The sequence below is a fragment of the Somniosus microcephalus genome, chromosome 11 (genome assembly GCF_052327205.1).
Source record: "Somniosus microcephalus isolate GS21.2 chromosome 11, FLI_Smic_1.0, whole genome shotgun sequence".
NCBI lineage: Eukaryota > Metazoa > Chordata > Chondrichthyes > Squaliformes > Somniosidae > Somniosus > Somniosus microcephalus.
Genome location: NC_140997.1, coordinates 95,152,449 through 95,166,990, shown reverse-complemented (window position 1 = coordinate 95,166,990; position 14,542 = coordinate 95,152,449). Strand labels below are relative to the sequence as shown.

The window sequence follows — 14,542 nt, the reverse complement described above, 5'->3', positions numbered from 1 at the left end:
AGTTGCTGACTGGCAAAAATTCTTACCAGTTTCAAGTGGCGATCGGGTGCATATAGTACTGAGGTCCGGTGTGTTCATTCCATCAACTGAAAAATTAGGAAACTCTACCATACGATCTTCAAAAAACTCTCCCTCAAAAGTACGACCATTTTTAAACACGAATGTCCCCTAATATTATGAAAGGTAAAAGATCTGATTTAATTATTCAGACTTAATTTGACTGAAAATACCATATTGGCAAACCTGTACATCAATGACCTAGAAACACACACCAATCTGGCGAAAGCAACAGTGCATTTTTTGCAGAATTATTGTCTTATTTTAAATTTTCAAGAAAGATGCAAGAAAGACAGCATTTTATGTGTAAATGTTATTATAGTTGATTTGTATAGTTTTCAAGAGAGCAGAATTGTTATTTAGATAGTGAATTTTTTAAAACAAGTTAATTTAATTAAGTGTCTACTTGGCTCAGTGATCGCACACTCCCCTTCGAGTCAGAAAGTCGTAGGTTCAAGTCCCACTTTAGGGATTTGAGGACATCATCTGGGCTTACATTTCAAGGTATTTAGGGTGAAATTCCTCTTTGAATGAAGACCAGAGAATACTTGCTTTTGTCCTTAATTAACAAACTGCTAATGAAATTATGAAAGGGGCTGCAGATAAAAAAGAGCCAGTGGTTATTGGAGGAATCTTACCGAACCATGCTTCTTGTTTGATGCCCATTCTCCCGTGTACACTGCTCCGCTAGCGTAGAAGAACTTGCCGTGCCCTTGACGGGCTCCCATCACAAACTGCCCTACATATTCGTTCCTCAGTGGATACTGGCTACCTGGCACCCGCTTCAGAAACCAGGTGTGGGTGCCAAACCCATGCTGAAACAAAAATAAAGTGTGCTGGAAAAGCTTCAAATCAGCTCACTTATGGAATATAATATCTCATTTACAATGCATTACGGCTAGTTACCGACCATGCACACCTGTTAATTACCGACACGGTGGTACAGTTAGTTACTGGCGATTCATTACTGCTAGCTGCTGGCAATGTATGCCTGCTAGTTCTGACAAAGCATGCCCAATAATTGCATGCACACACGCACACCATCACACTGATGAACACAGATATACAAACACGTGCACAAAAGGACATACACACATAAAAAACTGTCCTTCACTCTGACCCTGTAATTTAATTTGCTCCGAGGCAGTGGGTGGGAAGAGTTTGGTGTCTATTGAACAATATGCAGCACATGCAGTTCCTATACTGTGTGCACTCTACTATTTTATATAGCAAAAATATAAATCAGTAACCAGCACTGTCCCTGTATACAATGTAATAGAGTATATTGAGAATCGACATATATGAAAAACCTGTACGTCTTCCATACTGCACTATACGAGGCGCCGTCTGCTCTCAGGTGGACGCAAAAGATCGCATGCCACTATTTCGAAGAAGCGCAGGGGAGTTCTTCCTGGTGTCCTGACCAATAATTAACCCTCAACCAACACCACCAAAAACAGATTATCTCGCCATTATCTCATAGCTGTTTGTGGGAGCTTGCTGTGTGCAAATTGGCTGCCGCGTTTCCTACCTTATAACAGTGGCTACACTTCAAAAGTACTTCATTGGTTGTAAAGCGCTTTGGGATGTCCGGAGGTCGTGAAGGGTGCTATATAAATGCAAGTCTTTCTGTTTTCTTTTAGCATTGAATTTATGAATAACCATACAACTTCTTTGCTCTATATACTGTGCTACACGTTGTGGCTTATAGTTTGGATATCTAAATACAGCTGCATAGTTCATATATAGCACATCTATTGCAGTATAATTTATATATAGTGTGTCTCTCTCTCTCTCAGTCTTAGCCATATTATTAAATAACCCATATAACTCCCACATAACATTGGCAGCAGGTACAGTATATTTTAATTAGATGCAAGATGGATCTACAACCCCATATCCTCATATCTCTTCCCCTACCACTACACGAGTCACTAAGGTTGCCTTGGGACCCTGGCAGTGTCCAGCTCCCGGCACAATCCACGCACTTGCCCGCCAGCTTCAGGACGGGAGACAGTTCAGACAAATTTAAATGATTGCCCGGGAGTTATAATGGCCCAGGCGACACACAGACGAGTCCCTGCGACCCCCACACCTAACCCGCCTGGTTTACAATCGGGGCTATATATAGTGTCGCTAGTTGCTCACCCCTTCCTGAACTTACACATTACAAATCCCAGAAGTTCTCTCTATTTTTATACAGAACTTGGAATTTGTGAAACTATAATTATGGAAACTGTATGATAATTTTTATGTTGGCAATGATAACCTCCTCCAACCAAAAGAAAGTTGAACAGGACTGGAATCCTACCTGTATGCCATTTTCCCACTGGCCTGTGTATTCTTCATTAGTAGAAATCCAACTCATGGTGCCTTCCCCATGGCGTGCAAAGTTTTTCCATTCCCCTTCATACACATTCCCAGTCTTATACCTAGGGAGACATGTTCATATTACAGAGTGCATTGCAACACAGAATATTTGCACGTTGCCCTTTATGAAACATTCAATCCAATGTCAAAAGCTATGGGGAAGAAGTTTTCTTCTACTAGTCATCTGAATAAAATATTGTCCTGTCCAGCAACAACCTCCCCCACCCCCCCCAATCGCCAGTTTGGTTTCTGGTCTCTGCTGGATCAGATGGGGCTGTGGTAGCAACACTACAGCATCCTCCGTCTCCCTGCACTAAAAGGGAGAGGGGGAACTCCACCAGCTTCTGGTTGCCACTCAATGAACTGTTGGAACATGTGCATATGGATGTCAGGAGAGGATAGCATCAGGGTTAATTGTGACACCTTCCAGAGTCAAATATCCCACTCTCCAAGTTCACACATGAATAATGGCCACTTGGACTGGATATCTGCATGAATCAGAAAAGGTAGAAAACTTGGGGGGGTGGGGGGAGCGAAGAAGAGGGAAAGAGAGCGTGTCATGTTCACTGCAATAAGGTTTCTGAATGTTACTTGAGCGGATGACTGTTCTGTAATTTCATGCAAAGTAAAAATGTTTTTTGGTAACAGAAATACATGAAGCCACAGTCAGTGGCCATGTAATTTGACTCAGAAGTTCCCAGCCACCACAGTCAATCCAGATACATGAACAACTTGCACGCTGCACTCAAAACAAAACTATTAAGTGCCACAAATTGTTTAGGAGAATAGAGAAGTTTATTAAGGCCACTGAGTCTACTTCTCTTGTCGGAAGTTTGCGTGTAATAATTTTCATTTAATTCAGCAACGGAGAACACAAGGTGGATTTGGTACATTCTCCTTTCATCTCTTTGCCATTTCTATCCAGTTCACAACAACAGCTCACATTTATATAGCGTCTTTAACATAGTAAAACATCCCAAGGCATTCACATCCAGTTTGCACTTGGAATGAAAGTCTCTCTATCGCTCATCAGGATGAGCACAAAAGTTCACAAGAAAAATATGATTTTAATTAATTTAAATTTTACATAATGTTAAAGACAGTATAAATTTGCTTAACAGGTTTTTTTTTAATGCATGCTTGTAGAGACTTTGGCATTGAATAGTCTATTCCTTTTAATTCAGTCACTTAATTCAGGTTATCTGATCATATTTTTTAAATGCGAAATTCTTACTTTACTGTGTTATTTACAATGTTTAATTCACATTACTGGATAATTAAATTTTATCAGCACAAAAAAATGACTGAATTAACAGTAGACTGTACACAAAATAAATTTTCTTGGAAATATACTTGCCATCTTATACCCCAGCCTTCCCTGACATTATTCACCCAGTCACCTTGATACCATGAGCTCCCTTCTTGGTTGTAGTATATCGTGCCCTAGAAAGCAAGATCGCAGCAATATGTAAAGGACAAATGTACATTACAATTGCAGCAAAACCTGACATACACACATACAAAGTCTCCCCTTGGTCTCTCTAGGTTGGATTCTAAATTAGTGCCAACTAATACTGAATGAAGGGCAATGAAGGGCAGTGCAGAGCTGTGCACGACTGTCACTAGGATCTAGGCTGAGGCTGCCCAAACCCATTTCACCTCAGGTTCTTACAGCCAGCGGATTGTGGAGGCTTTCATCCCCATCAATGTGGGCTAAATTCAAACCCAATTCCCAGAGGTGAGAGCAGTGTCTTAGCCCACATTGGCATCCAGTCCTCTTATCATGATCATTTTTTGAACTTAAAAATTCTTGACTACAATAGGGCTCTTAAAGTTTTCTGAATGGTGATATTGGCTATAACTCGACACTTAGAACGAAAAATTATATAATCAAATTATGAGACATTTGCTCTTACCTTCCCGTGTCTTTTGGCTTGGTGCCACTCTCCAGTGTAAGAAATGGATTGATCAGCACTTGTGAATATCCCCTGACCATGGCGTATTCCATTTTGCACCTCGCCAACATAGGTGCTGCCATCAGTCCATGTGTAGGTGCCATGACCTGTAGGGGTATTCATCGAAAAATCTCCCTGCAGAATAAAATTTGAATTACTTTTATGGTATGAAGTCTTAATTGTGTAGTATTGAGAGAATCAAAGACATACAGGGCTAGACATACTTAACTATTTGAGATAAACTGGTCCTAAACAGATAATCTTAAGTTGGAGTGGAGAGACAAAGAGAAGAGAAAGAAAGAAAAAGAAAGACAGAGAGAAAGAGATTTATGTAGTGCCTTTCATAACCTCACAACATCCCAAAGTGCTTTACAGCCAATGAAGTACTTTTGGAGTATAGTCACTGTTGTAATGTAGAAAACACGGCCAATTTGCGCACAGCAAGCTCCCACAAACAGCAATATGATAATGACCAGATAATTCGTTTTTTTTTATGATGTTGGTTGAAGGATAAATATTGCCCAGGACACCGGGGAGAACTCCTGTGCTCATTTTCAAAATAGTCCCTTGGGATCTTTTACGTCCACCTGTGAGGGCAGGCAGGGCCTCGGTTTAACGTCTCATCTGAACGACAGCACCTCAGACAGTGCAGCACTCCCTCAGTACTGCACTGGGAGTGTCAGCCTGGATATTGTGCTCAAGTCTCTGGGGTGGGACTTGAACCCACAATGTTTAGAGGCTAATATAATTCATTGATTGAAACATCCTGAGGTCATAAAAAATAAATGCAAGGTCTTTCTTTCTTTAACAAAGGTCCAAGAACTGACTCCTGCGTTACTCCACAAAAAGTCTGATCATAACCAGCAGCACCAAAACCCAACCCTAAACTAAAAGCAATGCAATATTACATAAAGCAAGAAGATTTCGCAGCAATTACAGTGTTGCACTATATATCTTATCTTGTTCACTAATTTGCCGATCTGATTATATCTCTATTTGCTGATCAGTAGGCATTTATTCCAAATCATATGAAAAGGCTGAGAACACTGATGTGCCTTGGCGTTTCCTTACTTCATACTTTATTCCGTTCGACCATGTGTAAGTGCCTCTACCATGCATAAGGCCTTCAGAAAACATGCCCTGTGGGAAAACATTAAAGTAACAACCCTTACAACATTATAAAAAATGCCACAAATTTTTAACACTTAGAGTCATAGAGTCATAGAGTTATACAGCACGGATAGAGGCCCTTCGGCCCATCGTGTCCGCGCCGGCCATCAAGCCCTGTCTAATCTAATCCCATATTCCAGCATTTGGTCCGTAGCCTTGTATGTTATGGCATTTCAAGTGCTCATCCAAATGCTTCTTCAATGTTGTGAGGGTTCCTGCCTCCATAACCCTTTCAGGCAGTGAGTTCCAGACTCCAACCACCCTCTGGGTGAAAAAGTTCTTTCTCAAATCCCCTCTAAACCTCCCGCCCTTTGCCTTGAATCTATGCCCCCTAGTTATTGACCCTTCTACTAAGGGAAAAAGCTCCTCAGTATCCATCCTATCTATGCCCCTCATAATTTTGTACACCTCAATCATGTCCCCCCTCAGCCTCCTCTGCTCCAAGGAAAACAAACCCAATCTGCCCAGTCTTTCTTCATAGCTGAAGCGCTCCAGCCCTGGTAACATCCTGGTGAATCTCCTCTGCACCCTCTCCAAAGCGATCACATCCTTCCTGTAGTGTGGCGACCAGAACTGCACACAGTATTCCAGCTGTGGCCTAACCAGTGTTTTATACAGATCCATCATAACCTCCTTGCTCTTATATTCTATGCCTCGGCTAATGAAGGCAAGTATCCCATATGCCTTTTTTACCACCTTATCCACCTGTTCCGCCGCCTTCAGGGATCTGTGTACTTGCACACCCAGATCCCTCTGCCCCTCCGTCTTGCCTAGGGTCTTACCATTCATTGTGTATTCCCTTGCCTTGTTAGTCCCCCCAAAGTGCATCACCTCGCACTTTTCCGGGTTAAATTCCATTTGCCACTGTTCCGCCCATCTGACCAACCCATCTATATCGTCCTGCAGACTGAGGCTACCCTCCTCGCTATTTACCACCCTACCAATTTTTGTATCATCCGCGAACTTACTGATCATACCTTTTACATTCATATCCAAGTCATTAATGTAGACCACAAACAGCAAGGGACCCAGCAACGATCCCTGTGGCACCCCACTGGCCACAGGCTTCCAGTCACAAAAACAACCTTCGACCATCACCCTCTGCCTTCTGCCACTAAGCCAGTTTTGTATCCAATGTGCCAAGGCACCCTGGATTCCATGGGCTCTTACCTTCTTGACCAGTCTCCTGTACGGGACTTTATCGAAGGCCTTACTGAAATCCATGTATACCACATCCACTGCGTTACCCTCATCCACACACCTAGTCACCCCCTCAAAAAATTCAATCAAATTAGTCAGACATGATCTTCCCTTGACAAAGCCATGTTGACTATCCCTGATTAATCCTTGTCTCTCCAAGTGGAGACTAATTTTGTCCTCGGAATTTTTTCCAATAATTTTCCTACCACTGATGTTAGGCTCACTGGCCTGTAGTTCCCCGGTTTTTCCCTACTTCCCTTCTTGAATAATGGTACTACATTAGCGGTTCTCCAGTCCTCTGGCACATCCCCTGTGGCCAGAGAGGTCCTGAATATATGTGTTAGAGCCCCCGCAATCTCTTCCTTTGCCTCACACAGCAGCCTGGGATGCATTTCATCCGGGCCTGGGGATTTATCCATTTTTAGGCCTGCTAAAACCGCCAATACCTCCTCCCTCTCGATGTTAATATGTTCGAGCATATCACAGTCCCCCCGCCCTATTTCTATGTCTACATCGTCCTCCTCCATAGTGAAAACAGATGCAAAAAATTCATTTAGAACCCCTCCTACATCTTCCGGCTCCACACACAGATTGCCACTTTTGTCCCTAATGGGCCCTATTTTTTCCCTAGTTATCCTCTTACCCTTAATATACTTATAAAACATCTTAGGATTTTCCTTTATTTTGCTCGCCAGTGTTATTTCATGGCCCCTCCTTGATCTCCTAATTTCTTTTTTAAGTATCCCCCTGCACTTTTTGTACTCCTCTAGGGCTTCCTCCGTCTTTAGCCTTTTGTATCTGCCAAAAGCCCTCCTTTTTTTCCTAATCCATTCTCGTATATCCCCTGACATCCAAGGTTCCCTGTGGTTTTTGGAACCACCCTTGACCTTTACGGGAACATGTTGCCATTGTATGATCTCAATCTCCCTTCTGAAAGCCTCCCATTGCTCCGATGCGGATTTTCCTACAAGTAGCTGATCCCAGTCCATTTTGGCCAGATCCTGCCTTATCCTATTAAAATCGGCCTTCCCCCAATTTAGAACCTTTATTTCCGGCCCATCCCTGTCCTTTTCCATGACCACCTTAAATCTCACCATATTATGGTCACTGTCACCAAAGTGCTCACGTACTAGCACTTTTTCCACTTGGCCGGCCACATTCCCTAGAATTAGGTCCAGTACCGCCCCCTCTCTTGTAGGACTTTCTACATGCTGGCTCAAAAAGCTCTCCTGGATGCACTTTAAGAATTCTACACCCTCTGAGCCTTTCACACTTTGACTATCCCAGTTAATATTGGGGAAGTTGAAATCCCCCATTATTATTACCCTATTATTTGCACATTTCTCTGAGATTTGCCTACATATCTGTTCCTCTATCTCCCCCTGACTGTTTGGAGGCCTATAGTACACTCCCAGCAAAGTGCTTGCCCCCTTTTTGTTTTTAAGCTCCACCCATATGGCCTCATTAGAGGAACCTGCTAATATATCATCCCTCCTTACTGCAGTAATTGACTCCTTAATTAATATTGCGACACCCCCTCCTCTTTTACCTCCCCCTCTGTCTCGCCTGAAGATTCTGTACCCCGGAATATTGAGCTGCCAGTCTTGCCCCTCCCTCAACCATGTCTCCGTGATAGCAACAATATCATACTCCCATGTGTTTATCAACACCTTCAGTTCATCCACCTTATTTGCAAGACTCCTTGCATTAAAATAGATGCCATCCAGCCTTGCCCTTATATATTTGCCCTGTCTACCAAGCTGACTTGTTTTTTCTCTATAATTGGCAGCACATCACCCACTATTTCAGCTCCCCTCTGTATCCCACCCCCCTGCCAAGTTAGTTTAAACCCCCCCCAACAGTGCTAGCAAACCTCCCCGCAAGGATATTTGTCCCGCTCTGGTTCAGGTGCAACCCGTCCGACTTGTACAAGTCCCACCTTTCCCAGAAGCAGGCCCAGTGATCCAGGAAACTAAAACTAAAACCCTCCCTCCTACACCAACTCTTTAGCCACGCATTCATCTGCACTATCCTCCTATTCCTATACTCACTAGCACATGGCACTGGGAGTAATCCAGAGATTACAACCTTTGAGGTCCTGCCCTTTAATCTGTTACCTAGCTCCCTGAATTCTTGATGCAGGACCTCATCCCCCTTCCTACCTATGTCGTTGGTCCCAATGTGGACCACGACCTCTGCCTGCTCACCCTCCCCCTTAACAATGCCCTGTAGCCGCTCAGTGACATCCATGACCCTGGCCCCAGGGAGGCAACAAACCATCCTGGAGTCACGTTTGCGGCCACAGAAACGCCTATCTGTTCCCCTTACGATAGAATCCCCTACCACTATTGCTCTCCCACTCTTTTTCCTCCCTTCCTGAGCAGCAGAAGCGTCCCTGGTGCCAGGAAGCTGGCTGCTGCTGCCTTCCCCTGGTGAGTCATCCCCCTCAACAGTATCCAACTTGGTATACCTGTTTGAAAGGGGGATGGCCGCAGGGGTTCCCTGCACTTCCTGCCTGCCTCTGTTGCTCCGCCTGATGGTCACCCACTTTCTTTCTGCCTGTGCAGCCCTACCCTGAGGCGTGAACAACTCGCTAAACGTGCTATCCACGACCCTCTCAGCATCGTGCATGCTCCAAAATTCATCCATGTGGAAGGTAGCGGTGGGATGGTAGTGGCAGGGACCAGGAGAAGCAATATGTTAATAACCAGATAATCTGCTTTTGTAATGTTGATTGAGGGATCTATATTAGCCAGGACGCCGAGGATACCTGCTATTCTTCAAAATAATGCCATGGAATCTTTCACGTCCACTTTAGAGAGCAGACGGGGCTTCGATTTAATGACTCATCCGAAAGACAGTACCTCCGACAGTACGGCACTCCCTCAGTACTGCACTGGGACTGTCAGCCTAGATTTTTATGCTCAAGTTTCTGGAGTGGGTCTTAAACCCACAACTCTCTGACTCAGAGGTGAGAGTGCTACCACTGAGCCACAACTGACACATAGCAAGGCTGGCCATCCTTCTTGTTTGGCTAACATACCATTAATGGGGGCATATCCTAACCAGTGACAGGGGACCTTAGTTGATACAACATTCTGCAAGAAAATTCCTCAACAATAATCATCACACAGAGAATTCCAATTTCTGCTCTGAAGGTGAATGTTGAATGAAAAAGAATTAAAAGCAGAATTCCACTTACTTTGTAAACATGGCCTCCTTGGAAATGCGCAATTCCAATGCCTTCATAAAGGCCTCGTATCGTCTCTCCCACATAGCTTTAAAAGAAATGGTTCCTTTTTATAAGATAGAAACGCATTTGCTTATTTCATTGTAATTTTTCAACACGTTTGTTTTATAACATCTTTGCGGATATCATTTTGTAGTTTCTCACTAAATTACCTCACTTTTAAATGGGGTCTTCCTCATTCCCCACACTGGAGAATTTTCTAGTTTTGTTAAAGTCACACGAGGGGCAGAATAGACTTTTCTCCCACATTGCTTTCATGCACTTTCTGAGCAGCTGGCTCAGAGCAGTGTTGGTTGAAGCATGGGAGTTGGTGTCTGTTTACAGCTAGTACACAAACCAGACAAAGGAAAGGGGCTTAGTCCAACAGAAAGGGATTCACAGCTCCAAAATATAAAAATTATTACAGGCAGTTGTTAAATAGTTTATGAGTTTCTTTTTCTTGATTGGCAAAGTTCAGGTATTAATACTTAGTGTGCTCCTATTATATTTTATTAAGAGTCTGAACGTAGCATGTGCTCATATAAATGTGTTCAAGAGCAGTGTTTCTCAAACTGGGATCTGTTGAGACTTTCCAGGGGATCCGCGACCGGATGCAATTTCAGCCTGCTCCTCTTTATAAAACCGACACTGATTCAGTTCTTGCGAATTATTCTCAACGTCTGGGCCCGCCTCCTCAGAGGCCCACAGCTCTCGCTCACTTTGCAACGAGCGCTCCCTGCTGGTCAAGCCGATTCTTTTCCCTGTCGCAGCGACCCTGTGCTATCCTCCCGACACCTGATCAGAGCGCCTGCGGGACCCTCAAACACATGCCTGAACGGGCTCACGCAAACAGCACAATCCCACAGTGCAGCTGTTACAGAACATGCCGGTGGGACAGTGTGGTGGTGAGTCGCGCTTCCAGCAGCCTCACGGGTGCTCGTGTCTGCACTCACCTTGGCCAGCCTGCTGACGGCTTTAAAAATTGTCCAGCACTAAGTGGCTAATAGTAGCCATCAATGTTCCCCGTAATTTCTTTTCGTGCAGCCCATTCACAGTTTCGCACATGCGTGAAACTTAACATTGGAAAAGCCAATCCCAGGCTGTGTGGGATCAGCAGAGAACTGCGCGGCTACGCTTAGCATTATTAAAACACTCTTTACATGCAGCACTTTCATATTATGAGTATTATAATTTAGATGGGGGGGGGGGGGGTCCGTGATTATTGATCCATTTGAAAAGAGGTCCTTCAGCCAAAAAAGTTTGAGAAACACTGTTCAAGAGGACCTTGCCCAAGGCACAATACAGCAAAAAATGAGCATAAAAAATCACATTAAAGTTATGCAATTAAAACAGAAAATGCTGGAAACATTCAGCAGGTCAGGCAGCATCTATGGATAGAGAAACAGAGTTAATGTTTCCAGTCAATGAGAACTGGGAATTGTTAGTGATGGACAGCATTTAAGCAAGTACAGAGCCAGGGAAAAGTGGGGGGTGGATGGGCAGGAAAAGAACAAAAGGCAGAAGGGAAGATCTGTGATAGGGTGGAGAGCAGGAGTGATTAAATGACAAAAGTGATGATGGTGTAAAGCAAAACGTGGTAATGGTATAGATGACTCCAGAGGAGGTGTAAGAGGTTATAGAATGTCCAAGAGAAAATGGAAGCAGTGCTTAAGTTCCAAAGTTGTTATGCAAGATTGCTTGGCAATCCTTCACACCGTTCCTCCCCCATCAATCAAACTGCCAGGATAGCATAAACTGCACAAGTTGCCATCTTTTGATATAACAACAGAAAATGCTAGAGACACTCAGCAGGTCAGGCAGCATCATGGAGAGAGAAACAGAGTTAACGTTTCAGGTCGATGACCCTTCGTCAGAACTGGAAAAAGTTAGAGATGTAACAGATTTTTAAGCAAGTGTAGAGGCTGGGAAAGGGAGGAGGGGAGGAAAGAACAAAGGGAAGGTCTGTGATAGGCTGGAAGGCAGGAGAGATTAAAAGACAAAAGGGATGATGGTGCAAGGCAAAGGGAGATGGTAATGGGACAAGTTAAGAAACAAAAGATGACTCTAGATGAGGTGTAAATGGTAATGGCAGAATCATCAACAGCTGCCATGTAAGAGGGAAAAAAAGAAAAACAAGAAAAAAAATAGGGGCCGAGGTTATGATCTGAAATTGTTGAACTCGATGTTGAGTCCAGAAGGCTGTAAAGTGCCTAATCGGAAGATGAGGAGCTGTTCCTCGAGCTTACGTTGAGCTTCGTTGGAACAGTGTAAGAGGCCGAGGACGGAGAGATCAGGGTGGGAGTGGAGCGGAGAATTAAAGTGACAGGCGACCAGAAGCTCGGGGTCACCCTTATGGACTGAACGGAGGTGTTCCGCAAAGCAGTCACCCAATCTGAGTTTGGTCTCCTCAATGTAGAGGAGACCGCATCGTGAGCAGCGAATACAGTATACTAAATTGCAAGAAGTACAAGCAAATATTTGTTTCACCTGGAAGGAGTGTTTGGGGCCCTGGACAGTGGGAAGGGAAGAGGTAAAAGGGCAGGTGTTGCATCTCCTGCGCTTGCACGGGAAGCTGCTGTGGGAAGGGGAAGGGGTGTTGGGGGTGATAGAGGAGTGGACCAGGGTGTCGCGGAGGGAGCGGTCCCTTCAGAATGCTGAAAGGGGAGAGGAACAGATACGGCGGAGACGGAGAAACTGGGAGAATGGAATAGAGTCCTTACAGGAGGCGGGGTGAGAGGAAGTGTAGTCCAGGTAGCTGTGGGAGTCAGTGGGCTTATAGTGGATGTTTGTCGATAGCCTATCCCCAGAGATGGAGACAGAGAAGTCAAGGAAGGGAAGGGAAGAGTCGGAGGTGGACCATGTGAAGGTGAGGGAGGGGTGGAAATTGAAAGCAAAGTGAATGAAATTTTCTAGTTCAGGGCGAGAGCAGGAAACGGCACCAATGCAATCATTAATGTACCGGAAAAAGAGGTGAGGGAGGGGACCTAAGTAGGCCTGGAACAAAGAATATTCAGAAACACAGAAACAGACCATTTGGCCCAACCAGTCCATGCCGACGTTTATGTTCCACATGAGCCTCCTCCCGTCTTTCCTCATCTAAATCTATCTATTCATATATATAACTCTCTATTCCCTTTTCCCTCATATGCTTATCTAGTCTCCCCTTAAATGCATCCCTACTATTCGCTTCAACCACTCCCTGTGGTAGCGAGTTCCACATTCTCACCACTCTTTGGGTAAAGAAGTTTCTTCTGAATTCCCTATTGGATTTCTTGGTGACTATCTTATATAGATGGCCACAGAAAATGCTGGAAATACTCAGCAGGCCAGGCAGCATCCATGGAGAGAGAAAGAGAGTTAACGTTTCAGGTCTGGGACCCTTCATCAGAACTGGGTCCCAGACCTGAAACGTTAACTCTGTTTCTCTCTCCACGGATTCTGCCTGGCCTGCTGAGTATTTCCAGCATTTTCTGTTGTTGTTTCAGATTTCCAGCATCCGCAGTATTTTGCTATTATATAGATGGCCTCCAGTTATTCTCTTCCCCATAAGTGGAAACATTCTCTCTATATCCACTCTATCAAAATTTTTCATAATTTTAAAGACCTCTAATAGGTCACCCCTCAGCCTTCCTTTTTCAAGAGAAAAGAGACCCAGCCTGTTCATCCTTTCCTGATATGTATACCCTCGTATTTCTGGTATCATCCTTGTAAATCTTAGTGGTAGGGGTTCGGGTTATGGTTAAGGTTAATGGTTAGATTTAGGATTCAGGATAAAATTCAGGTTAGTGGTAGGGGTTAAAGTTCAAGTTAAGGTTAGTGGTTGGGTGCAGGTTAAGATTCGGGTCAGTGGTAGGGCTTAAGGCTAGGGTTAGGGTTCGGGTTAAGGTTTGTGGTGGGGCTCGGGTTAGGGGGTTAGTAATTGGTTAATAGCAGGTGCAGAGACAGGGCTGGTTTCTTGTGAACTGCTGAGCGAGCCCCAGGCTCCTGTCAAGCGCCGGCGGAGCCGCAGGATACCAGGCCGCACCTCGCCACAATCAACTTGGTCAGGATGGGTTCCTCATAATAAGTCACCGGGGCCTCATGCAGCTCGCTGGTGCGGTCGGGCTCCTCGGGCACCGTCTCCAGATTGCCTTCATCCAGCTGATCGGCGCCCACCCGGCACCACAGGTTCCCCTCCGACTGCGTCGCCTCGAGCTCCGTGGAGGCCTCCTCCGTCAAGTCGCTTGACTTCCCTTTGTTTAGCTTCTCTTTCTCCTTCTCCTTTTCCTCCTTCGCTTTCTTTTTCTTCTTGTCCGATCCTCTCGCCATCTTGGCGTCGCCCCGAGCAACGCAGCCCCGCGGTTGCCAGAGCAACTCCTTCCACGCGCGCGCGCATCAACTGCGGGTCGCCGCCAGGCTCAAAACAAACATGTCGTTGCACCAACACGCGCTTCAGAATTCTAAATATGCAACCAGGAGCATTGTCAAGTGTTGTACATCCTCCATCCTGACCACATTCATTCACTTGGATTTTTTTACAACTCCTACGTCTGCAATCTTTTTCATAATAAATGCAGGCAAA

General features: G+C 44.7%; 1 protein-coding gene across 4 annotated transcripts in view; it reads right to left on the bottom strand.

Annotated features, from left to right (window-relative positions):
- The window catches only part of rsph10b (radial spoke head 10 homolog B), an 80,673-nt gene extending 66,131 nt beyond the window's left edge, over positions 1-14,542 (bottom strand). For 2 of the 4 annotated variants that reach the window (XM_086001109.1, XM_086001112.1), the window contains exons 1-8: positions 14,006-14,542; positions 9,955-10,030; positions 5,454-5,522; positions 4,344-4,517; positions 3,785-3,870; positions 2,369-2,489; positions 696-872; positions 27-168 (exon numbers count right to left, since the gene is read on the bottom strand). In XM_086001109.1, coding sequence (XP_085857235.1) covers positions 27-168; positions 696-872; positions 2,369-2,489; positions 3,785-3,870; positions 4,344-4,517; positions 5,454-5,522; positions 9,955-10,030; positions 14,006-14,289 — 1,129 coding nt within the window. In that variant the 5' untranslated portion in view covers positions 14,290-14,542. The remainder of the gene's footprint in view (positions 1-26; positions 169-695; positions 873-2,368; positions 2,490-3,784; positions 3,871-4,343; positions 4,518-5,453; positions 5,523-9,954; positions 10,031-14,005) is intronic. The other 2 variants (XM_086001111.1, XM_086001110.1) reach the window with 1 other exon arrangement.